This window comes from Nyctereutes procyonoides, unplaced genomic scaffold (genome assembly GCF_905146905.1).
Source record: "Nyctereutes procyonoides isolate TBG_1078 unplaced genomic scaffold, NYPRO_anot_genome, whole genome shotgun sequence".
In the NCBI taxonomy this organism is placed as follows: Eukaryota; Metazoa; Chordata; class Mammalia; order Carnivora; family Canidae; genus Nyctereutes; species Nyctereutes procyonoides.
In genome coordinates this window covers 1011065-1038143 of record NW_026575133.1, presented here as the reverse complement: position 1 = coordinate 1038143, position 27079 = coordinate 1011065, and the positions used below count along the sequence as shown (strand labels likewise).

The following is a 27079-nucleotide window of genomic DNA, read 5'->3' as shown; positions in this document are numbered from 1 at the left end:
AGTATTCAGAGAGCAGATCAGCACTACAAAAAGTGTTAAAAGAACATTCAGTGGGCGCCTGGGTGGCTCAGTTGGTTAAGCCTCTGTCTTTGGCTCAGGTCATGATCCCAGGGTCCTGGGATTAATCCCCACATCAGTCTCTGCTCAGTGAAGAGCCTGTTTTTCCCTTTCCCTCTGCCTGCTGCTCCCCCTGCTTATTCTCTCTCTCTCTGAAAGAACGAAGAAAGAAATGTTCAGGAGGCACCTGGGTGGCTCATTTAGTTAAGCGTCTGCCTTCATCTCTGGGTCCTGGGATCAAGCCCCACATCAGACTTCCTGCTAGCAGGGAGTGTCTCTCTTCCTCTGCTCCTTCCTACCACACTTTTTTTTTTCTCTCTCTCTCTCAAATAAATAAAAATCTTAAGAAAAAAATTCAGTAGAAGGAAATAATAGCAGATAGAAATCTAGTTACACAAATTCTTAGAAGATAAAAAGTTTAAAGAAAAAATAACAAAAATGTATGGTAGATGTAATGATTAGTTTTGTGTGTCACTCTCTCTCCCACTCTTCCTGCCTGCCTTTGAGCTGGGACATGGGTTTTCTCCTGTGAACTTGGACTGGAAATTGCACTTTCAGCTTTCCTACTTCACAGCCTTGGGACTTGAACTGGATGGAACATCAGCTCTCCTGGGTCCCCAACTTGCTGACTGCAGATCTTTAGACTTCTCAGCTTCCAAATTCATGAAAGCCACTTCCTTCTAATAAATCTCTTACATATAGGATATATATAAAGAAGAACCTTAATACATGGGATTTCCATTTCTCTGAAGAACCCTAATACATGGGCTTTACAACCTGTAAAGCAGAAGCATATTGCTATAGCCTTATATATTTAAAATGTATATCACTTGAAGGTAGCCCATGAAGAGTCAAGATATAAACTACAGAGAAATTACTAATAAAATGTTAAAAATATAGGCAATTCACCAATAATAGATGAAATTAAAAAATACTTGAACAAAATATTTTATCCAAAAGAAGCCCAAAAAATACTTTTAAAAAAGAACCTTGATTGCCATCCTATAATAAAATACCAATTTCTCCACCTCCTTAGCATCTAGCTTTGGTTTTTAAAGATCTTATTTATTTATTCATGAGAGACACAGAGAGAGGCAGAGACACAGGCAGAGGGAGAAGCAGGCTCCATCCATGCAGGATGTCTGACGTGGGACTCGATCCCAGGTCTCCAGGATCACGCCCCGGGCTGAAGGTGGCGCTAAAACACTGAGCCACCGGGGCTGCCCAACAGAAAATTATTTGATTGATAGCTATACTTCATCTACCTTTAGAAATCTGTATTTTACCAGCAGAGAAAACAGCTTAATTCAAATTTCATTTCTAGTTTTTGAATTATAAATCTACTCTTAAGACTTCTCATCAGTTAATACTATTTTCTACCAAAAGGACCTGATCATTCGCTTCAGTTAGAATGCTGCCTGCTTCTCCTGGTGTGAATCTTAATGCTTTTTGCACTTTCATCCCTTCCTGTTTCTTTTCCACAAGTCTCAGCAAAAGAGTAGTCTAGACTTAAGAATACAATTTGGGGGATCTGGTCTTCTATTTATTAAGAAAGCAGAATTTATAGAACTAAATAGATCAATCTCTTCTCTGCACAGTCTCACGGTCTCTTCTCATGGTCTAGACCAGTACTAAAACTTTCTGCAATGATAGAAATGTTCTTTTGTGCTGTTCAGAATGCAGCAGCCATTAGCCGTTATGAAGCTACCAGGCACCTGAAGTGTGGCTAGTATGCCTGAGGGAATGAATTTTACATTTTATTTAATTTTAATTAATTAGACTTAAATTTAGATTGCCACATGTGACTAATTGTTACCATAATGGAGACTACAGGTCTAGACTCTAGAAAAAGGAGGAGCAATAACTTGCTATCTAAATCCTCTATGTAGGGGGATCCCTGGGTGGCGCAGCGGTTTGGCACCTGCCTTTGGCCCAGGGCGCGATCCTGGAGACCCGGGATCGAGTCCCACATCGGGCTCCTGGTGCATGGAGCCTGCTTCTCCCTCCGCCTGTGTCTCTGCCTCTCTCTCTCTCTCTCTCTCTCTCTCTCTCTCTATCATAAGTAAATAAAAAATAAAAATAAAAAATAAATAAATTATTTAAAAAAAATAAATCCTCTATGTAAGAAAATAGAACTAAACTGTGAATAAGCACAAAGACCACAGATTTTATGTAATACAGAACTATGTCTCCAAACCATGGTTATAAAGGCCTAATTAATGAGAGAATACAGTCCCTTTATATACATGTTACTGTTTCACTGACCATTCACACCTTGATTTTTCCAGATAGTTCCCCAAACTATGTTGACCTAGTCCTGAAAGATTTTGAGAAGAGGCTAGCAGATAGCTTTATTTATATCTGTGGTAAGCACGCCAGTCTTAGCATGAAATGATTTACAGAAAGGAGTTAAACACCATTCAGGAAATAGAACTTTTCAGATAGTCCTATGTCACGTTTTTTTTATTGTGTTTTCAGTTTTTTTTAAGTGAGGACTTATATAATCCAAACAAAAACAGTACATAAATAATCATTGGCTTATTAATTATTCTAAGTATTCTAAGTATTGGCATCCCCTTCTTCAAATCATCATAAATGCAAAAACCTTGGTACATCGTACATATCCAATAATTATGCTCCAAAGGTGAATGGTTCATATGGTAGGCATCCTACTAATAGTTGACATTCTGAGGAAGCTCAGAGCTTTCAGCAACCTAAGGGTTAAGTAATTATAGGCTAGACAGTGAATGAATAAAGCATAAAAACAAATACATATATTATTTTTGTGTTTTTTTCCCTCCCCCCCCCCCCAAAAAAAAAAACCCCACTGATTTTGCATTCATTTGCCTGGAGAAGTAAATTTTAAAAATAGGATTATTTAGTCTTAAAAATCAAAGCCTGGGATGCCTGGGTGGCCCAGTGGTTGAGCGTCTGCCTTTTTTGGCTCAGGGCATGATCCCAGAATCCCGGGATCAAGTCCCACATCAGGCTCTCTGCATGGAGCCTGCTTCTCCTCCCTCTGCCTATGTCTCTGCCTCTCTCTCTCTGTGTCTCTCGTGAATAAATAAATAAAATCTTAAAAAAAAAAAAAAGAAAAGAAAAGAAAACCAAAGGCTGAGTGAATATAATCACTCAGGAAATACTAAGCACCTCACTCAGTACTCTTAGTCACTCTATGAAAAAAGATAAAGATTATTCTTATCTCTTATAAAAATGTAAATTAATTATGTGGTCAAGAGAAGAAACCATCAATGAATATCTAAGGTAGTATATCATGCTAAAATACATGGTATGAACATTTGCTGCCTTTCAAGGGTATCACATAAAAACCTACACTTCACTTTGCCAGCCTTCACTTGTATCTTAAGGATTTCTCCATTTGGTTTGGTACTGTGTATGCAGTAATTCAGTAAGGAAGCCAGAGGAGGGATCCCTGGGTGGCTCAGCAGTTTAATGCCTGCCTTTAGCCCAGGGCTCGATCTTGGAGTCCCAGGATCGAGTCCCACATTGGGCTCCCTGCATGAAGCCTGCTTCTCCCTCTGCCTGTGTGTCTGCCTGTCTCTCATGAATAAATAAATAAAATCTTAAAAAAAAAAAAAAGGGAAGCCAGAGGAGAAAGAGGAGGTACCTCTATCCACTGGTGGTTTTAAAAAAAAGTCCTATAAGCATCACTGATTTAAAACATAGAAGAGGCTCACAACAACACAGTCACCTTGTATGGATGCCCTTACCTTCCTGTCCAAGGCTAGCTTTATTGCAAGGTGGATTAAGATAGCAAAACATAAACAGAATATTAACAACCAAAGGATAAAATTACAGAAATTCCTACATTTGAAATCTTCTGAAACTTCAGATGATTAAATGCTATAGTTGCTTCATATGTAAAGAAGTTCTGACTATAAAGATCTATGCAGTAAATGACTCTGGATGTTTCTGCAAAATTACAGAGACTAAAAAAGGAAAAGTAGCACCAATTCACAAACTTCCTTTGCAAAGGGAAATTCCTCCTTTCCTCCTACAATCACTGTGACCTATGAAAGAGGAAGTTTCCAAAATCAATTTCACACTGAGGAAAAACCTCTTCCCCTTTCTTCAACCGCACCCAGATGCCACCTCATAGATAAAGTAGTAGAATTAACAGAACTTGGCTGCATCCAGAAACAGAACTACAGATTATACAAGGCTCTGCTCCAGCTTCTTAGCCCATGAAGGGATGGATGTGAACTGGCCCAAATCTGCTAAGAGAGTATTCTGAAGGAGATAAAGTAGGAAGTGCCATTTATTATTTATTTATCTTAAAAGTTTGTTTATTTTAGAGAGAGAGCGAGCGTGAGCAGAAAGAGGGGCAGAGGGAGAGGTGAGAGAATTTCAAGCAGACTACTTGCTAAGTGTTGGACTCCAGTGTGGAGCTTGATCTCACGACCCTCAGATCATGACCTGAGCTGAAATCAAGAGTCAGATGCTCAACCAACTGAGCCACCCAGGCACCCCAGAGTGCCATTTAATAAACAAGTTGCACCATGCCTTCTCATCTGGTCTTACCCTTAATAAAGTGAAAGTTTTCATTCTCACTGGTTCTCTAGATCTACTATTCAACTGTTGAAGTAGAGGAGGGATGAGCAATCAGGTACTCCCATATTCTAACACCATGGAAAGCTTTCGTTTGTTAGCTTTAGTTACATAAATGTAAAGACCCCTCCAATTGTAGAAAGGTGAACACAAATTTTAAATTACGGCATCTCAGAACTGAGGGGAACAGTAGCTATCAAGTTGATCTCTATATTACAGATAAACAAAATTACAGAAACAGCATTGAAACTGTAACATTTATTATAATTACCATATTAATTTCAGATGGTAGCATGGAAAAGAAAGTCATTCTTTCAGTTGTTTATACATTTTCAGCACACTGAGATCTTCTTATAAATTCACTGTGTCTAGCGTACTATTTCAAGTTCCAATTTTGTGGAACTGCTTGTACAAGGTACAAGAAATTTTTTTTTTTTTGTTACAAGAAAAATTTAAGAGAAGCAGAGATCACTGAAGGTTGAAGTCAAAGACGTGACTGGATAGAAAAGATAAAGCCTAGTCATTAAAGGGTTAGGTAAGTGAGAAGTGGATATAAGAATTGCACCTAAGTGAGGGCAATAAAGGAGCAAAGGCATGAAGGCAGGACTTAAAGAAACAGGTTTCACTGCAGAATAAAATATGGCATAAAGAAAAATATGTCCCAAATACTGTTTAGGACAGAACGTTTTGCATAGAATTTTTATGAACTCCTGGGAAGAAATGAACAGTCCTGGTAAAGAGCTTAATCCATTTTGGATGAATTTCAACCAGTTTAAGAAAACTCTTCTGGGAATTTAGTTATCTACCTGTTCAAGCTGACTACCTGGGAGAGTCTGAAGGTCTTTTAACCAAGCATTCTTTTCTCACTCATCTCTCTCTAACCACTATGAACTGACCTGACAGTAAGACTGAAATAAAACTCTGACATGTTCTCATAACTAAATCTCTAAAAAGCTTTTATTTAACCAATGGAAAGGAGTTATGACTGTCCTGATCACAGTTCCTTAGTGTGAAGGAATGCAATAGGAATAAAAAAAAATAATAATATACTTATGTCCAAACTTTCTTCTCTCACAATGTCTAAAAAATATTCAATTCAACCTCTGCCTATTTGGCTCTAGAGTCTTTTATTATGTTCCTCTTGATAATGGGTGGGAAAAGCTGCAGACCAGGAAAATGACAAAACAGGTTAGGAATTTTTATACTGGAAGGAAGAAAAGTCTAAGAGAAGAAAAAGAATATATCCAGAGAGCCCAAGAAGGGGAAAAGAGGTAAGAATCAAAACATCTTGGGGATCCCTGGGTGGCTCAGTGGTTTGGCGCCTGCCTTTGGCCCAGGGCACGATCCTGGAGTCCCGGGATCGAGTCCTGCATTGGGCTCCCAGCATGGAGCCTGCTTCTCCCTCCTCCTGTGTCTCTGCCCCTCTCTCTCTCTCTCTCTCTCTCTCTCTCTCTCTCTCTCTCTCTCTCTCTCTATCATAAATAAATAGATAAATAAATAAATAAATAAATCTTAAAAAAAGAATCAAAACATCTTGCTTTAGGGAAGGTGTCTTTTGTTTGATAACAAATCAAAGACGGTATTTTGAAGAACAGCAGCTTTGTGGAAGGCTGAGATGTAAAGGGCAGAAAAAGCAAAAGGAAGAATTTAAAACGTTTTTCTGGATATTAAGAATATATTCTTGGGGTGCCTAGGCGGCTCAGTCAGTTAAACAGCTGCCTTTGGCTAAAGTCATAAACCCAAGGTCCTAGGATCAAATCCCTCGTGGGGCACCCTGCTCAGTGGGAAATCTGCTTCTCCCTCTCCCTCTGCACTTCCCTCCCCTGCTCATATTCTCCCTCTCAAATAAAATCTTAGGGGGAAAAATGTATTCTTTATAATAGTAAACCAAAGAGTTGATAGTCAGTAATTATTTATTTCCAGTTCCAATTTCAAAATTTGTCCAAACGGCAAGAACACACGTGTCTTACGTACATACTAAATGTTAAGAAAGGAAAAATAATTGCCTTATCTTGTTAAGATAAAGCAGGAGGGTTGAAATAAGAATAGATATGAAAAAGCCAAGATTTTCTGTTTCATACATTGGTGCAGAGATACTTCAAGAAAATATGTATAAAGTCTGGACATCAGTAATATATTCTTCACTATAAGTTTTAGGATACATGACTAAGATTTTTAAAATTTTATAAAATAAAGCCATTTCTATTTTTAATTTCTCAATATATTTAAATTGAAATTTATATTGAAGTTTAAAATATAAACAGTGTGCCTGATGACAACCAGAATACTTACGATGGTCGATCCTCAAGAATCAGGGCAGTGGTAGAAAGTGGCTCAAATTCAAAATTCTTACGTCTTGAAGACTGAGGTGGTGGTTTACAGGTCCTCCCTGTTCGTGCTTCATACTCCTAGAGTAGATAAAAAATATATATACTTTATGCAGAATCTTTTCCAACTTTGCTTGCATCATTAAATCTGTATCATTAAGGATACACTATAATAAAAGACACATACGGCTGATACATTAATTTGATAAAACTATCAGGCAGACCAAAAAAAGTCCCTTTTCCCTGAAGCAATCTAAATCATGAATTTATATTACATATAAAGTATCAAAGTATGTTAAGAGAGTGGGGAGATACAAATACACTAGGTTAATGAGGTAAGGTTTTAGGGAGAGGTTTCTGATTGCCTTCTATGGTATCAGCTATCCAAGTCCAGCTTTGAATAATCTACAAGCAGATAAACGTACTTTCCAACCCTTCAGACAAATCAATAATGGAAATGTTGACACAGGCATAATCCTACTGTGATGCCTTGAAGATCTCTCCCAAGATTAACACTGTAATCAAACGCTGGTTTTGAATTTTGACCTACTCTAAATCTAAATACTATACAACTACCTATTTAAAGGTAAACAATTCACCATCATTTCTTATCCAAAAATATGGCAAAAGATTGTGAAATGTACCACTAAAATCATGAAACTATTGTTACAGTATTTTTCTAATTCATCTGAACAGATAAACTTCTCAAAAGAAAGTGAATGTGACGTGGTATGTTCTTGGTAGATACCTTTAAATTTCTATAGATGAGCATTTTTTTCATAAATGTTCACAGACTTCTACTGAAATTATTTCCAGAATTTCAACAAAAATCAGTAACAAGCTTACAGGCTTAGAATTTCCAGAACCAAAAAAAAAAAAAAAAAAAAAAAAAAAAAGAATTTCCAGAACCCACATCTTTCCCTTTCTAAAAAAAAAAAAAAAAATAGTAATAATAAATAAATAAATCTAGATTTGGCCATTCCAGGTAATGAGTGTATTTTTTATGAAATTCTCAAAGGGGCACCTGGGTAACTCAGTTAAGGGTCTGTTGACCCTTGGTTTTGGCTCAGGTTGTGATCTCCAGATCCCAGAAAGCCCTTCATTGAGCTCCGTGTGGGGCTCTGCACTCAGTGAGTGTCTGCTTGGGTTTCTCTCCCTTGCCCTCTCTTTCCCTATCCCCATTCACATGAGCTCTCTTTCTCCCAAATAAATAAATAAAATCTTAAAAAGAAAAGAAATTCTTAAATATTATACAACAATTTCATGGGTAGATTTGTAAGTCTTTACTGGCAGCTAGAGAAGACATTAATTTAAATGAAGAAAATGAAATGCACTTAACATGATCAAGTGATCCACTTACTGGCTGCTTTCCTACCATGGCCTATAATTCTTTTTATATTATCTTTTTCCAAATCAAAGACTATTTCTCCCTACTGAATCAAACAGTTGTAAAATAATAAACTGATGGTTCTATCTCCCTTAGAAATTTGATGGTCTTGTTGAGGCTTAATCTTCCAATTTGCCATATTACTTTCTAAGACATTTATGCTGCCTTAAACATCTTTAATAAACTCCAGCCTACTTTATAGTTACTGCCAGTGCTTATAAAGGTTTGTATTACTGTTTTATAATTCTTTAGTTCTGCCTCTCCCCTTCCATCTAGTAAATCTATGCTGTTAATCTGAGAGCATCTTTGGATAACTGCACAGGATTTTAAATTTTTTTTAAATTTATTTATTTATTTATTTATGATAGTCACAGAGAGAGAGAGAGGCAGAGACACAGGCAGAGGGAGAAGCAGGCTCCATGCACCGGGAGTCCGATGTGGGATTCGATCCCGGGTCTCCAGGATCGCGCCCTGGGCCAAAGGCAGGCGCCAAACCGCTGCGCCACCCAGGGATCCCCTAAAGACTTCTTTCTCAAGTTATTTAGGATTTTGTATGTTCATTTATACTACCTCCCATCGCAAAGAACTACATAGCTTTTCAGAGTCAAAAGGTCACTCATTTCTTTTTCATAATTTTTTCTCCTAACATCTAGGATATATATATTTAATTAGGTTTCTTTTCTTTGTTACAAACTCAAATGTAACAAATCCCTTTTTCTGCTAGTATTTTTCTTATTAAAAATCAGATGCTAGACATAGATGAGGGTTTTTTTTAAATCATTTAAATGGCACTTTGTGGGATCCCTGGGTGGCTCAGCGGTTTAGTGCCTGCCTTTGGCCCAGGGCGCGATACTGGAGTCGCGGGATCGAGTCCCACGTCGGGCTCCCTGCATGGAGCCTGCTTCTCCCTCTGCCTGTGTCTCCACCTCTCTCTATGTGTCTATCATGAATAAATAAATAAATCTTTAAAATAAATAAATAAAATAAATAAATAAATAAATAAATAAATAAATGGCGCTTTGTTTTCCTACAATGTGACCTGGTCTCACTGACAGACAGAATTTAATGATTATTATTTAAAAAAACTTCCCAGGCAAAAAAAAAAAAAAAAAAAAGCTAATGCACACAGTAAAATAGCACTTCTAAATCAATATATTAACAATATTTACTGACACAATGTACCATGCACTGTTTTAAACATTTAACACATTTGATGCTTGAAAGAACCCTGTGAGGGAGGCACCTAACCACAGTAGAGGAAAATAAGGCACAAAAAGATGCAGTCACTTGCTTAAGGTCATAAATGGCAGACAGTATAATTCCAGAGCCTGGCCTTTTAACAATCTATACTTTACTATATTAACAGTCAAGTGGCTGTCTATGACAATTTTAAAAAATGAGATAAAATCATTAAGTGAGAGAATAATGGGGATCTGTAAAATGGGTAGATCAGACTGACAATACACTGATCCAACTAAACATCACAAGAAAAGACCACCAGATGATGTTTCCTCTTATGGTGCAGTATGAAGTACATACCACAATTCCTGAAATATTCTTGGCAAAAGAAAAAATCAAACTTCAATATGATTAAGCCTCTAGAATTGTGCTCTCCGATGTGGTAGTCAAAAGAAGTGATAAACAAGTATGTCACATATGCTTAAATATATGTAGAAAAACAACGGGAATATGAATGATTAAGAGGTTCTCCTCTTTAATTCCATGTGTCTTATCATATCATAAAAATCCCCCATATATTTCCTCAACAGAAGTTTAATAATGAGCTAAACACTGTGATCTGGTCCTTTATAACTTTACAATCTATAAAGCTATAAAGGAATTTTACAATATTAAAAAGCAACTGGAAATATCATAGTCCAAAGAAATCAGTAAATAATGCTAGCCATAGTACACTCACCATCTGAAAATACTCTAAAGTTCTGCTCCATTTTCTGCCAACAAAGCTGTTTTAACTGACCTATTTTATGAGTAGTTGGAATCTATCCACTAAATGTAAGAGAAGCAGCATTTAACATATGGAATGTATTTCTATGGGATGTTGTAATGAAGCCTATTTATTATTTTTGTAATTTATTCTTTCCTTTTCACTCAAAATATTCTGTCCTATAAACTATTTTTACTTTGATTGAGATAACTAGAATAGTAGGTGAAACCAATGCTAAGGGAGACAGGCAAACATCTATAGAATAATTTATTCTGCTACTGTAAAAAAATATGCATCAAACAGGCAATCATTCTAGTCTGATCAAAATATGGTAGGCAGTTGTTGTCATCTCCTTAAGTGTAAGGTAGAAAAAATGTCTTACAATTCCAAGGTAAAGAGATATTCTATACATATAAAAAGAAAATTTTTCCCAAAATTATCTCTCAGAAAAGACGTAGCCCATTTGCTAATAGCATCTTTCATACTAGGTACTTTCTATTAATTTTGAACAGCAAATTATTAGAAGACACATATCTTGAAATTATCTCAATCAGTGTGGAAGGTCACTTGTTGAGCGGAATTTTTTATTGTTTGCTTAACTGGAGCAGGAAAGGAAGAAATTAAACATAAAATATTTATTTCTGGAGTTATAACCATCTGATTGCAAGCTCTATCATTAAGAGTCTTTAAATATATAAAATTATATTGTATCAAAAAATAACATAGTAAGAGACTTTGCTATAGTGATAATTTTATACCTATAGAACGAAAGAAAAAATGTAATGCATTTGGAAATTTATGGCTTGAGACAAAATTTCTCATAGAAGATAGTACAAAGAATCAAAAAGCACTGTATCTTTGGGGTGCCTGGGTGGCTCAGTCAGTTAAGTGTCTGACTCTTGATTTCAGTTCAGATCCTGATTTCAGGACCAAGAGTTAAGCCCCATGTTAGGCACCACACTAGGCGTGCAGCCTACTTAAAAAAAGGGGGGGGGGGCACTGTATCTTCTACAGCTTGGACAAAAGTGAAAATAATGTGCTCTGGGGTTAGAGACCCCAAAACCAGTTACAGTGATCACAGTGATGCTAAACATTGATGTTGAAGATATAACACAGTTTTTTTTTCTTTTTTTTTTTTTAAATTTTTTTTTTAATTTATTTATTTATGATAGTCACAGAGAGAGAGAGAGAGAGAGGCAGAGACATAGGCAGAGGGAGAAGCAGGCTCCATGCACCGGGAGCCCGATATGGGATTCGATCCCGGGTCTCCAGGATCGCGCCCTGAGCCAAAGGCAGGCGCCAAAACCGCTGCACCACCCAGGGATCCCTTTTTTTCTTTTTTAATAACACAGTTTTGAACAGGAAAGTACTAGTTCTTAATACATTATTTTATATACTATATTGTAATCGTTTGAATATGTAATTCAAAACTTAAATAAGCATTTTATTTTCATCTACATTCCTAAAAATGACACGCACGCATATACACATAAACACACTGGCTAATTCTTTACAAAGATAGGGTAAATTCCCACACGTGTACTGGGTAATTCATAGCACCTTTCTTGCTGAAAACAGCCTTTGTGATGATCCCTGACAAAGGGGAAACAAGATAAGCCTAGCATCACTCCACTGTGCATGAAGGCTACCCTGGACATCAGTACAGAAAGGGGAAATTCAAACAAAAACTGACCGTTAGTTTACAGTGGCTGAGGAGGGCCAAAATTTGTGTGCCAGAGTAGTGAAAAAGAAAGCATTCCACTGAGAAAGAGCTCCAGGAATCTGCATCGGAGTCCTGCTGAGTCTCAGCTGAACACTAACTTTCAACGTGTAAGGCAAAACACAAGACTAGGCAAAAAAAGCACCTGGGATAAGAACAATTACTGGGGAGCAGTAAGCGAAAGAGTCCCCAGAGCTCACTTAGAGATGAGAAGTATTCACATTCTTACCAACCAAAATGTAAAGTTATCACTGAATACATAGAACATTCAGGAGAGACCTGAACGTTCAGAACCATCTGAAACTATGCAAGTCAGAAAGAATGGAAAAAGCTTTAAAATGCTGAAAGAAAAAATAAAACAATGAGGGGGAAAAAACCTTGTTGACTTAGAATCCCATACCAAGAGAAAATATATTTCAAAAGCAAAAGCATAATAGTAATAGGAGTGCCTAGCTGGCTCAGTTGGTAAAGCATGCAAATCTTGATCTTTGTGTCATGAGTTTAAGGCCCATATTGGGCATAGAGTTTACTCAAAGAAACAAAAACCCAAAAGCATAGTAACTTTTTTCAGACAAAAGCTGAAAGAATCTGTTGTCAGTAGACCTGAACTATATTTAAATGAAAATTTTCAGGCAGAAGGACTGTATCATATGAAAAAAGGGGCTTACACAAAGAAATGAAAAGCATGAAAATAGTAAATATGGAAAAATATAAAAAGACATTTTGGAAAAGACATAAAGGACAAAAATACAAAAGTCACTTAAACATTTTTCTTAAAAAGATTATTTATTTATTTATTTATTCATTCATTCATTCATGAGAGACACAGAGAGGCAGAGACTTAGGCAGAGGGAGAAGCAGGTTCCCTGGGGGGGGGGGGAGGGGGGCTGATGCAGGACTTGATCCCAGGATCCTGGGATCACAACCTGAGCCAAAGGCAGATGCTCAACTGCGGAACCAACAGGTGCCCCTCACTTAAAGGATATTTTTAAAAGATATAGAGCTACTGAAAGCAAAAATATTATCACCGTATGAAGGGATTTACAGCACAGAAATGAGAAGGCAAAGAATGGCAATATGCTGTTGTAAGGTTATTACATCATACGCAAAGTGACAAAACACTATTGAGGGTAGACTATGAGAAAGTATCATAAGCCCTACTGCAGCAGTTCTCAACAGTGTCCCAGAGATGCTTTTATTGGGCCTGCAAAGTCAAAACTATATTCATAATAGTTTGTCTTTGTCAGTGTATTAATATTAGCTCTCCTAGTGCTGAAGTAACATTAAAAAAACTTAACCTGTGGAATCTGACACTGACTCCAAGTAAATAGCGTCAGAAGTGAATTCAATTGTAGAACACCTCACTGCTGTCAAAAGAATTGGTCAGCATGCGGGGGCGGGGGGGAATCCTACCCAGTTGGTGCCAGAAATATTAAGGAGAGAGAGAAAATAGTAGTTTTTCTCGTAAGGAACATGCTGGAAAACACCTGAAAAGTGTACCACTCAAAAGTGTCAAGGTCATAAAAACAAGGAAAAATCAAGAAATTGTCAAAGTCCACAGAGACAAAGAAACATGGTAACAAAATACAATATGGTATTTTATTTTGGATTGGATCCTGAAACAGTAAAAGGATATAAGTAGAAAAACTGGTGAAATCCAAATGAAATCTGGAGTTATCAGCAATATACCAATATAAATTCCTTAGTTTTGACAAAGCCCAGAATAATGCTAGTAGAGTTACCATTAATGAAAAATGAATGAATATACAGGAACACTCTGTATTTTCTTCTCAACCTTTCTATAAATCTAAACTTATTCCAATATAATGTTTATTAAAACAAAAAATGATGAAGTGAAGTAACGATTTCAAGAAAAGCAACTAAATAATTATTGTCAATAATAAAAGTCAACCTTTCAAGGGAAATTGAAATTCAGCAAACTTATAAATGCCACCATATGTTTGACAGTTTTCAATAAATTTTTAGATGAAATCAGTGGTGATATTACTATAATTTTTAAATACCGTATAATAAAATATTACATTTAAATGATCTGCAATATGGTAAACCAGTATGTTCCAAATGATCAATGTATGATATTATGAAACCACATGGAGTAAAAACATCCAAAGTGCAGGAGAGAACAATGGATTTTAATATTGCAGAGTTATATATTTTCAGATTCCACAATATAACTTACCTTTAAGAGACTACCACTTGATAGTTTGAGTGTGACAAAGAAGAATATCCACAAATAACTGAAAAGGTTTTTAAAATGTTCTTCCCTTTACAAAAAGAAAACCACAGGACCAAAATGGAATCATTTAGACCACACAGAGGTTTGATAACTAACCTAACTGCAGTTTTAACCTGCCCAAGAAATGTAGTCTTAATCAGACAGGAATTTTCTGGTCATTACCAAATGGGGTAATCTGTCACATGGGCCCTCTCCATTCTTCCCACCCCCATTCCCCAAGGAAAATGAAGTAATAATCCTCATCATAAGACCCTTCAAGGGGTCATCCCTAAAGAAAGGCAACTTGGCCTGAAATAATCCTTTCTTTTCTTTTGCTAATAATGTCTTGTCCCACCTTTCTTCCTATAAAAAACTTCCATTTTGTAAAGCTCCTCAGAGCTCCTCGGAGCTATGCTGTGAAAGAGATGCTATGCGATTAATAAACTGCTTAATAAAGCCAATTAGACCTTCACAGTTACTCAACTGAATTTTGTTTTTAACACTATCTACATTATCTGTTTAAGGCCAGATTTTCTTCCCAGATATAAATCAAACAACATATAGCAAGAAATTGAAAGCAAGAATAGATATATAATCTAGCCTTTTATTAAGCCAGACTTCAAAGAGGGGGGAAAAAAGGTAAAACAATGCCACTCTTCCCACGTTTTTTTTTTTAACAGATTTTAAAAAATACAGTTAACATAAATGTTACTTATGTTAACATGTAATGATTTTACTATTATTATTTTTAAATGAATTAATAAATACTTAAACATTTTTCAGTTTTAATTTTGGGTATAGTAAAAACTGATAATCATCTTACGCAAAAATTCTTTGAGGTCTCTAATCACTACAAATCCAAAGGATCTGTGAAACTTAAACACTCGAGAACTGTTGGTCAAATCAATCACTAAAAAACTAAAAGGCGTATCTAATAAACTAATAATGGAAATAAAGTGGAGTACTGAAAATACTCACTTAATCCAAAAGAAGGCAGGAAAAGAGGAAAAAAGAAACAAAGGCCAGATGGGACAATTTGAAAAGAAATAGCAAGATGGTAAATTTAAAACAAGTCACATCAATTATGACATTAAATGACACTTATACATAAAAAGCTCAGCATATCAGACAGTATACAATTGATTCAAATACATGTTATATAAGAAACCCACTTTAAAGATGAGTAAAAAAGAATAGAAAAACAAGTATCATGCAACCACTAACTGAAAACAAGCTTCAGTGGCTAAATTAAAGTCAGACAAAAACTTCATAGGTTGATTCATCAAGAAGACAAAAAAAGCTACACGTGTAGCAAAAGGAAAAACAGCAAAGTAGATTGTGGTGATTTTATTATTCTTCTTTCAGTAATTCACAGAATAAACAGAAAATCAGCAAATTATACAGGACTTGAAAAACATTATCTAGTAAGACCTAATTGACATTTATATAACATACTGCCAAAATCTGCAGAATGCACAATCTTTTCAAGTGCAGAAGGAATATTCACTAAAACAAGCTCTGTCTGACACATAAAACAAGTCTCAAATTAAAAAAGACTGTAATCGCATAATGTAAATTATATGACCATAATAGAATTAAACTAGAAATCATTTACAGAAACTTATCTGGCAAATTCTGAAATATTAGAAAATTAAAACGATAAACTTCTAAATAATCATTAGTAAAAGAAATAAACAAAAAGAGAAAACATTTGAAATGAAAATACTGAAACTTGTGGAATACAGCTAAAGCATGGCTAGAGGGAAATTTATAGCTTAATAACATCTGTTGTTTCCTGATTTGTTAATTTTAGCCATTCTGACTGGTGTGAGGCAGTATCTCATTTTGGTTTTGATTTGTATTTCCCTGATGCAGAATGATGTTGAACATTTTTTCATGTGTCTGTTGGTCGTTTGTATGACTTCTTTGGAGAAATGTCTGTTCACGTATCTCTGCCCATTTCTTGATTGGATTATTTGTTCTTTGGGTATTGAGTTTGATAAGTTCTTCATAGATTTTGATTATTAACTGAAAGGAACTATTTTGAAATAACTAGAGCATCTGTTTTCCTTAAAAAGGTTCGTTCTCAGAAGAAACTATTTTATCAGAGCATAACCTGTTGGGGTTTTATCAAAGCCTAATTTACCTGGGGGGAAGGAAACACCCAACTTCAGCCCACTCTAGCCATCCTCTCCCACCTACGGGGAGATGGAGACTAAGACATACTGGTAAAGTTCACAATCCAAAGACACAAAATCATCAAAAGACTGAGGTTTAATCATAAGAGTATAGAACTTTCCCTCCCCAAGCCACCTTACTACTATATTACTAAGGGTCTATTTATCTATTTACTATAGTTCCTTTTACTCAGCACATTGTGTCCATCTTTCAATAAAAAGTTGTAAGGCATAATAAAAAGCGAAAAACAGTTTAAAGAAACTGAATGAGCATCAGAATCAGAGTCAGATATGGCAGGAATGTTAGAACTAGTAGACAAAGAATTTTTAAATACAATGATATGTAAAGGTATTAATGAAAAAAGTAAACATGCAAGAACAGATGGACAATATAAGAGAGAAATCTTAAGAATGAAAAAATGTGAAAGATAAAAAAATAAACCTACAACAGAAATGAAGAGTGCATTTTCTTAAAGATTTTATTTATCCATTCATGAAAGAAACAGAGAGGCAGAGACATAGGCAGAGGGAGAAGCAGGCTCCCCATAAGGAACCTGATGTGGGACTCGATCACAGGACCCTGGGATCATGACCTGAGCCAAAGGAAGATGCTCAACCACTGAGCCACTCAGGCATCCCTGAAGAATGCTTTTAATAGGCTCATTAGTAGATAGGACTATCTACCAGCTGAGAAAAGAATCTCTGAGCTTAAAGATATCTCAACAGAAACCTCTAAAACTGACATAGAGAACAGACTAGGAAAAAAAAAAAAGAGTATCCAAGGACTATGGGACAACTACAAAAGTATATATGTGTAATGGAATATTAAAAGGAGCAAATTTCCCCAAATTAATGTCTACCACCAAACTACAGATCATCAAACAGAATAAATGCCCCCCCCCAAAAAAAAAAACTATGCTTAGGCAGATCATATTTAAATTGCAAAAAAAAAAAAAAAAAAAAAACAAAGATAAAGAAAAAAATCTTGAAAGAAGCCACGGAAGGAAAAAATAATCTCTTTCCCTATAGAGAAGCCAAGATAAGAATTACATTCAACTTCTCAGAAACCATACAAGAAACAAGAAACATTTAAAGTAAAAAAAATAAAAAAAGAAACATTTAAAGTGTTGAAAGAAAAAAATGCAATGACCTGAAATTTTGTATTTTGTGAAATGATCCTTCAAAAGGAAATTATTATTATTATTATTTTAAAGATTTTATTTATTTATCCATGAGATACAGAGAGAGAGTCAGAGAGAGAAGCAGGCTCCTCCCAGGGAGCCCGATGTGGGACTAAATCCCAGGACAGGGATCATGCCCTGAGCCGAAGGCAGACGCTCAACTGCTGAGCCACCCAGGCATCCCTCAAAAGCAAATTAAATAAAGAAATAGAAAAATAAAGATTCAAAAAAATTGAAGGGATTTGCTACCTAGATCTGCCTTGCAAGAAATGTTAAAAGAAGCTCTTTAGAGAGGAGGAAAATCATATAGGTCAAAAACTTTTTTGAATACAAAGAAAGGAAGAGCATCAGGAAGAAACATATAAAGGTAAAATAAAGGTTTTTATTTTTATTATTCTTAACTGATCTAATAGATAACAGTTGGTTCAAAATAATGATATATTCAATTACAAATGCATTTATATATATGTATGTGTGTGTGTGTGTATACATACATCCATAATTATACGTGCTTACATACAAGTGAAATGAATGACAGCAAGGATACAGGGGATGGAAGGGGGGAATTTGTGTCTTTAAAGATTTTTATTTGAGAGAGAGAAAGAGAGATGCACAGTGGGAAGGGGCAGAGGAAGACAGAGAAGCAGACTCCTAGTTGAGCAGGAAGCCTGATGCAGGGCTCAATCCCAGGACTCAGGGATCATAACCCAAGCCAAAATCAGATGCTTAACTGACTAAGCCACCTAGACACCCTGGGAATTTTTTACTATAAGGTACTCACAGTTCCTGTGAAATAGTGTAAGTTATTTGAAAATGAACTTGGATTAGCTGTAAATGAAATCATATTGCAAACTCTAGGACAAACACTAATGAAATTTTTAAAGGAAGTATAACTGATATGCTAAGACTAGAAATTAGAATAAATTTTTTTATTAAAACAACAAAGGGCAGCAAAAGATTAGAAGACAAAAAGAGGTATGAAGAACAAGATACTAATCCAAACAACATCGACAATCATTTCAAATATGAATGGTCTAAATATACCAAATAAAGAAGTGGGATCGGGCAGCCTGGGTGGCTCAGCAGTTTAGCGTGGGGTTTAGCCCAAGGCATGATCCTGGGGACCCAGGATAGATTCCCACGTCAGGCTCCCTGCATGGAGCCTGCTTCTCCCTCTGCCTGTGTCTCTGCCTCTCTCTCTCTCTTTCTCTCTGTCTCTCATGAATAAATAAATAAAATCTTTAAAAAAATAAAGAAGTGGGATCAAAAAATAAGAGCTAACAATGTCTACAAGAAATCTACTTAAATATAAAGACATTTATAAATTAAATGTAAAGGGACAGAAAAAGACATACCATGCTAAGACATAAAGTAGAAATAGCTATATTAATTTCAGAAAGAGCAAACTTCAGAGAAAGAAAAGTTATCAGGGATATAAAAAAGAGGCATTATATAATGGTAAAGGGGTCAATATTCCAAGAAGACATAAAAATCCTTAATGTGTATGCACTGAACAATAGATATCAAAATTTTGAAGCAAAAAGTGAAAAAACTATAGGAGAAAACAGATGAATCCACTATTATATGTAGAGGCTCCAAACCCCACTATCAGAATTGAGAGACCCAGGAGACAGAAAAATCAAAGAAGACACAGCTTCCAGTCAGGCTAAGAAAAAAGAAGAGAGAAAGAGACAAAAACTACAAATATCAGAAATCAAAGATGGAACATCACTACAGATCTGATGGTCATTAAAGGAATATTATGAACAACCAGATGCCCATAAATTTGGTAACTCAGATGCAATGGATCAATTTCTTAAAGATACAATCTGCTAAAACTCATAAGAAATAGATAATCTGAAAAGTTTATTATCTGTTTAAAAAAACTGAATCAGCCTAGTAACTCTGGAAAGAAAAGAAAGAAGGAAAGGAAGGAGAAGAGAAAAGAAGGCAAGGAAAGAGAGAAGGGGGACTGAATCAGTAATTACCTTCCAAAACAGAAAGCACCTGGCTCAGATGGCTTCACTGGTGAATTCTACCAAACATATAAGGAAGAAATTATACCAATTTTCTAATCTCTTCCAGAAGACAGAAGGAGTATTACTTCCTAACTTAATCTATGAAGCCAGCATTATCCTAATATCAAAACATGCAAAAAGACACCATAAGAAAATTATAGACCAATAACTCACATGAATAGTGATGCAAATATCCTCCATGAAATATTAGCAAATTGAATCCAACAATGTCTAAAAAGGATTATACACAATAACCAAGGGGAATTTATCTACCCCAGGTATGCAAGGCTGACTGACTCAACATTTTAGAGTCAATTAATATAATCCATCATATCAATAGGCTAAAGAAAAACCACATGATCATATAAATACAGAAAAAGTATTTGACAAAATTCAACACATTCCTAACAAAAACTCAGTAAACTAGGAATTAAAGGATACTTTCTCAACCTGATAAATAATATCTACTAAAAATCTGTAGCTAGTAATAGCACTATACAGTGACAGATGGTAGCTATACTATGGTGAGCACAGCATAACATATGAAACTATCAATTAATTATGTTGTACACTTGAAACTAATGTAACATTGTGTGTCAACTATATTGCAATAAAAATAAATTTAAAAAATAAAATTTAAAAAGAAAAAGTTACCCCAAAGAAATGATCAGAGATATAATGGAACAACACACACACACACACACACACACACACACACACACACACTTTTTTAAATAATAGCAAAAAAAAAAAAAACCTGGACCTAGTATATCTAATGGTGAGAAACTCAAAGTTTTGATACTACAATCAAGAACACAAGTATATCCCCTCCCACCATTGCCTGTCAACATTATATAGAAGTCCTACTTCATGCAATAAAACAAGAAAAGGAAATAAAAAGTATACTGATAGAGAAGGAAAAAATAAAAACTCTCTTTGTTTGCAGATGCCATGATTATCATTGTAGAAAATCTGAACAAATCAACAAACTCCTAGAACTAACAAGAGATTAAAGCAAGGTTGCAGGATATAAGGAAAGCCAATTGCTTTCCTATTTGTCAGCAATAAACATATGGAATTTGAAATTTATTTTTATTTATTTATTTATTTATTTGGAATTTGAAATTTAAAATGCATTTATACATAAGCATCCAAAAGAATGATATAGGCATAAATCTAACAAAATATGTACATGATCTACAAGTGGAAATCTATAAAACTCTGTTGAAAGATATCAAAAAGAACAAAATAAATGGGGAGATACGACATGTTTTTAGTCAGGAAGAGTCAGTATTGACAAGAGGTCAGTTCTTCTCAAATTTATTAATTCAACATAATCTCAATCAAAATACTAGGAAGTTATTTTGTAGGTATTAACAAAGTGATTCTAAAGTTTATAGGTAGAGGCAAAAGACCCAGAATAACAAACTTAATATTGAAGGACACAAATAAAGGTAGAAGATTGATACTACCTGTCTTCAAGACTCACTATAAAACTGCAATAATCAAGATAGTGTGGTGCTGACAAAAGAAAAGACAAATGTTATCAATGGGACAGAACAGACAGCTTAGAAATAGACCCACATAAATACAGTCAACTAGTCTTTGACAAAAGAGCAAAGGCAACAGAATCAAACAAAGACAGTCTTGCCAACAAACGGTGAATAACTGGACATCCACATGCAAAAAAACGAATTTAGATACAGACTTTTATCATTCATAAAAATTAACTCAATAGGGAAGCCTGGGTGGCTCAGTGGTTGAGTGTCTGCCATTGGCTCAGGGCATGATCCCGGGGTCCTGGAATCAAGTCCCACATCAGGTTCCTTGCAGGGAGCCCGCTTCTCCCTCTGCGTCTCTCATGAATAAATAAATTAAAATCTTAAAAAAAAAAAAAAAACTCCATAGACGTTAAAAAAACAACAAAAAATACCCAACTATAAAACTCCTAGAAGACAGGAGAAAACCTAAATGACCTTGGTCATGATGATAATTTTCCTGTAACACCAAAAGCACAATCCATGAAAGAAACCAGTGAGAAACAGAACTTTATTAAAATGAAAAACTTCTGCTTTGTTAAAGATACTATAAGAAAATGAGAAGACAAGCCACAAACTGGCAGGAAATACTTGCAAAAGATGTATCTGATACAGAACTATTAGACAAAATATACAAAAAACTCTTAAAAGTCTACTGAGTTCTGTTCTTCTTATACATATATATATGAAAAATTTACCCATTTATAGAGAAAGTGTGAACAAGCAAGTGTGGGAGATGCAAAGGGAAAGGAAGAGAATCTCTAGTAGACTCCCTTCCTGCTTATTAGCACAGAGCCCAACATAGGGCTCAATCTGACGAATGAGATGACCTGAGCCAAAATCAAAAGTTGGGACACTTAATTGAGCCACCAAGATGCCTTGTCCTTACTGTTATAAAATGAACAATCCAGTTAAAAAATGGCAAAAGATCTGAAGAGATAACTTATTAAAGAAGATATATAGTAAACATAAGATGCTCCACCTCATATGTTAATAGGGAATTGCAAGTTAAAACAACAATAGGATACTACTACATGCCTATTAGAATGCCCAAAATCCAAAACACTGACAACACCAAATGCCGATGAGGATGAGGAGCAATAGAACTCTCATTCACTGCTGATGAGAATGAAAAATGGTACATCCACTTTGGAATACAGTTTAGCTATTTATTACAAAACTAAACATATCTTTACAATATGATCCAGCAATCAGAATCCTTGGCATTTACCCAAATGAAATGAAAACTTATATCCATAAAAAAAATTGCAGATGTTTATAGCAGCTTCAGCTTTATTCATTAATGAATAAAGTGAAATTATTCCAATATGATACTATAGTGTCATTATACACTTGTCAAACTCTTCAAATGTACACAACGCCAGGAGTATACCCTAATGTAAACTATGGACTTTGGATGATTATGATGTGTCAGTGTAGATTCACTGTTAACAAAGGTACAAAACAGTGGTATAGGAAGTCAACAGCATGGAAGTCTGTGCCTGTGTGGGACAGGAGGTATACAGAAATTCTCTGTACTTTTTCTCAATTTTGTTATGAATCCAAAAATACTCTAAAGAAGTTTATCAATTAGGGACACCTGGGTGGCTCAGTGGTTGAGCATCTGCCTTTGGCTCAGGGCATGATCCTGCATCTGGGGATCGAGCCCCACGTCGGGCTCCCTGCATGAAGCCTACTTCTCTCTCTGCCTGTGTGTGTCTGACTCCCTCTCTCTAATGAATAAATAAATAAATCTTTAAAATATATATATATGCAAATCAAATCCAGCAACATACAAAATGAATGATGACTTTGACTAATTGCGAGTTTATCCCAGGAATGAAGAGTTGATTTAATAATCAAAAAATGTTTTTTTTTAAATATTTTATTTATATATTCATGAGAGATACAGAGAGAGAGGTACAGACACAGGCAGAGGGAGAAGCAGGCTCCATTCCATGCAGGGAGCCTGACATGGGACTTGATCCCGGATCTCCAGGACCACACCCTGAGCTGAAGGTGGTGCCAAACCGCTGAGCCACCCGGGCTGCCCCCAAAAATGTTTTCAACTTAATAAGAAAAATGGCCAAAACAGACGGCATCTGAGCTCTGCTCATCTTAAAGGAAGAAAAAACTAGATAGCTAGTACCATCAGGTACCTGAGAGACATAAATTAAAATCTCTCAAGGATGATAGCCTTCAAGTTCTTTTCTATATATATGTTCCAAATATTATATCCAGTACCCAAGCAAAGGTAACTAGGCATGCAGAGATAAAGTAGCATCTAACAAAAACTAGCATAGGGGCATCTGGGAGGCTCAGTTGGTTAGGCCCCCAACTCTTGAATTTAAGCTCAGGTCAACTCTTGATTTTAGCTCAGGTCATAAGTTGGGAGCCTCATGTGGAACTTGGCACCCAGCAGGGAGTCTGCTTGAGATTCTCTCTCCTTTTCCCTCTGCCCCCCCCCATTCATACCTGCTTTCTCTCTCTTTCTCTTTCTCGCACACGCGCGCGTGAGTAAATTAATCTTAAAAAAAAAAACTAGCAGAAATAATTTTCAATATAAACAGACCTACAGGGATCCCTGGGTGGCGCAGCGGTTTAGCACCTGCCTTTGGCCCAGGGCGCGATCCTGGAGACCCAGGAACGAATCCCACATTGGGCTCCCGGTGCATGGAGCCTGCTTCTCCCTCTGCCTGTGTCTCTCTCTCTCTCTCTCTCTCTCTCTCTCTCTGTGACTATCATAAATTAAAAAATAAATAAATAAAAATTAAAATTAAAAAAAAAACAGACCTACAGAATTTGCAGACACTGGAGTTATCAGACACAGGCTATGAAACAACTATACTTACTATGTTTAAGGAGATAAAGGCCAAGCTTGAAATTTCAGCAGGGAACTGTAAACTGTAAAAAGTGATATAGCAGATTTGAAAAAGAGCCAACTAGAAACACAAGAATTGAAAAACACAAATCTGACATTAGGAACTCAATGAATGGGGCTGTATTTTTAACACATTCTCTAGGTAATCCACTGTATTTAGCAACCAGAATCATAGACTATTACAATAAATCTTAATATCCTTGTTTGCCAACCCACTCTTTTCTAATTTAGTTTATATAACACCTCCAGAATTACTTTTCTAATATATGAATTTGATGTCTCAGTACCTTATTTAAAAGTATTCTGGATAAAACCCAACTCTCTAATCTTGTGGCTAATAACCTTTCACCATCTATCCTATATCCCTGATATACTGGTCTACTAACTAAACAAATCTTGTTGATTCCTGCTTGCTTGTTCAATTTCCTCTTTCTGGAACGGCCTTCCCCATCTTGTCTACCTTATAAACTCCTACTAGTTAGCATACTTCAGAACACAACTCATGTCATCTCTGAGAATGAACTATTCTTTCATATGTACTCTTCATACTTTGTTGACAAAGTACTACAGCACTCAAAATCATTAAAATTATATATAAAGCTTTGCCTTGCCTCATAGTTATACTAGAATAATTCAAAGACTAGGACTCATATTTATTTATATCCCAAGAACTCGAGCCATACCTATTATATAGTACATGTCAATGTATGTTGAATTATGCATTTATTGAAACAAAAGCCAGACAATCTTAGAGAAGAATCTAGAATCTGTTCAAGAATTTTATCCTTCAATTTCTGCTAGAGAAAAGGCTTAGAGTTTGCTAACATGAAGTCACATGGTGAGCTGGTAGCAGAATGGTATTCTGCGACACTTTGATGCTGTGGGCTCTGTAGCTAAAGATACCTACCAGAAAGAAGGTGACTAGGACGGCAATGTGAGAAAAGATCAGACTATGGGTTCAAAGGGAGGGTGGCCAGAGTCTTTGAACAGCTTCTTAAAGAAGTAAAATACTGAACTGGGGAGAAGAGAGAATAAAATAGGAGCTTCTCTTCCAAAGATAACATGAAAACCAAAAAAGCCTGACATAAACCTACTTGACTTTGAATTTCTATAGACAGTGAGAACACCTCTCCTAAAGGAGTTAATGTTAAAGCTGCATCAATAAGTAAACCCTCATATTTCTATATGCTGTGAACAGTTTATAGATAGCCAGAGTAATATTTCAGAAATGGAAGTAACTCCCCATGTAGACAGACCTCCCTACCACCTAAAGACCATGTCTGCCCAAGATAAAGAGGCTCTCTTACACAACTTGATCCAAGAGCCAGGGAAACCATCAAGCTTGGAGCAGAGAGGATAAAGCCAATTATGATGCCTTTACTGACTCTAAATTTTATTCCAGAGTCTGTGAATCAGGAGAAATAAAATCAATCGCATAACTAAACCTTAAATGATACCTTGGGACAAAACATTTCATGACCCTTTGGCATACAGGAATGCCTTAGTAAACTTCATTTTGGTATAGTTATTAGAACAATTTTGTTTGTTTCATCTAATTTGATGCCTAATGTAATATTCAAGTCTAACATAAAGACAAAATAAAACTTTTAATATAACTTTGACACAAACTGAATTTACAGAATCAAATAACTAGTCAGTATTTTCAGACTATAACCCTTTTCCAAGTCTCTGTCTCTGAGATCAAAAAAACTTTCCTCCAAATCCTGCACAGTTCAATTTGTGAGAATTTTCTGCTTTTATTCTTTTAGTTTTCTTTAACTAAAGTAAGCTTTCTCTTAAGGCTTATACTTTTCTCCTCTCCAAGAAGTACAGGCTGAGCTATTATGAATGCCTTTCTCAGACCATACAAATTAACTTCTATGAAATCAGTTTATTCACACAGAGGAAAGACAATAATTTATCATTAACTATAAAACAAAGAACACACATGCAGCTGGAAAGGTAGTTACTGACTACCTTCTCAAGGTGACATTACCTAGGTAAACAAAGGTGAAAATGAAACACACAAGGGTGTAACAATTTTAAGGACTCTTCAAAAATAAATTCTGAACATAGTCTAGCCCCTCCACAATTTAACCACAAATAAGGAAGTAGGTACTTTTTGCACTACTCAAATTTTACACTGAAGGTACCTATATTTAAGCATAATTAAAGCCAACAAACTGTTTTCAAGTATTCTAATGCTGCATACACCAATCAAGTTATTAACCACAATATTAAACTCTAACACCTTCACAATGTTGTGTATTTAAGTATTGCTCACAAAGCACACATATTCTAGTCCTTTTCATAATGTTTTTGTTCCTGCAGTAAAACATTTCAAAGGCAATGGCTTAACTGAGGAAAGTGACCTACTCTTTTAGATTTTTAATACATTTTGAAGTGCTCAGATTAAGAAATCAGTTAGTATCTTAAAACTTTTTTCCCTTACCTGTCAAAAGCTTTGTGAAAGTGATTCAACCTCTCAACTGAAACTTCACTCAGAAAAAGACAGGAGTGATGAAAAACTGGAAACATCATCTAAGTACTATAACCTCATTCGCTTATTTCAAGATGCCAATATAAAAACAGTATCCAGCAAAAAAAAATCTGTCAGTTTGATAAATAGGGTATATTCAATCTAGATTGCAATCATGTTACAATTATACATAACATGGCTTATTTGTAATCATTCTTACTTGCAGTTTGGAGGTCATAAGACAATGTAGCTACACTCCAACTTTGGCCGATTAATTTAGAAAAACCAAAAACTTAGGTCAATTGAATACAATATAACTGAAATACTATTTATAATTAATAGATGCAATTCTTAATATGGCTCACCAACTGGTTCAAAAGGCCACAAGCAGGAATTTCACACCTGCAAGAGAACACATGTGATAATCCTCATAAAATAATATTATGAATATTCATATGATTTGGGAATTGATTCAAGTTAAAAGCCAAACATAAGTTTGACTTTGCTGTTACCCTAAAATGATTTTTATGTTGCTTTATCCTAACATGAAAGCACTATAATTGA

At 35.5% G+C, this 27079-nt stretch overlaps 1 protein-coding gene across 5 annotated transcripts in view; it reads right to left on the bottom strand.

Moving 5' to 3' along the window:
• Window positions 1–27079, bottom strand: part of TBC1D12 (TBC1 domain family member 12) — a 93144-nt gene that overhangs the window by 25943 nt on the left and 40122 nt on the right. For 2 of the 5 annotated variants that reach the window (XM_055300245.1, XM_055300246.1), the window contains exons 3-4: window positions 26881–26917; window positions 6919–7034 (exon numbers count right to left, since the gene is read on the bottom strand). Coding sequence is in view for 1 of the 5 variants with exons in the window: in XM_055300244.1 (XP_055156219.1) it covers window positions 6919–7034 (116 nt within the window). In the remaining 4 variants the exon portion in view is untranslated. Of the gene's footprint in view, window positions 1–6918; window positions 7035–24007; window positions 24055–26880; window positions 26918–27079 lie in introns of those variants that run through there. The other 3 variants (XM_055300244.1, XM_055300247.1, XM_055300248.1) reach the window with 2 other exon arrangements.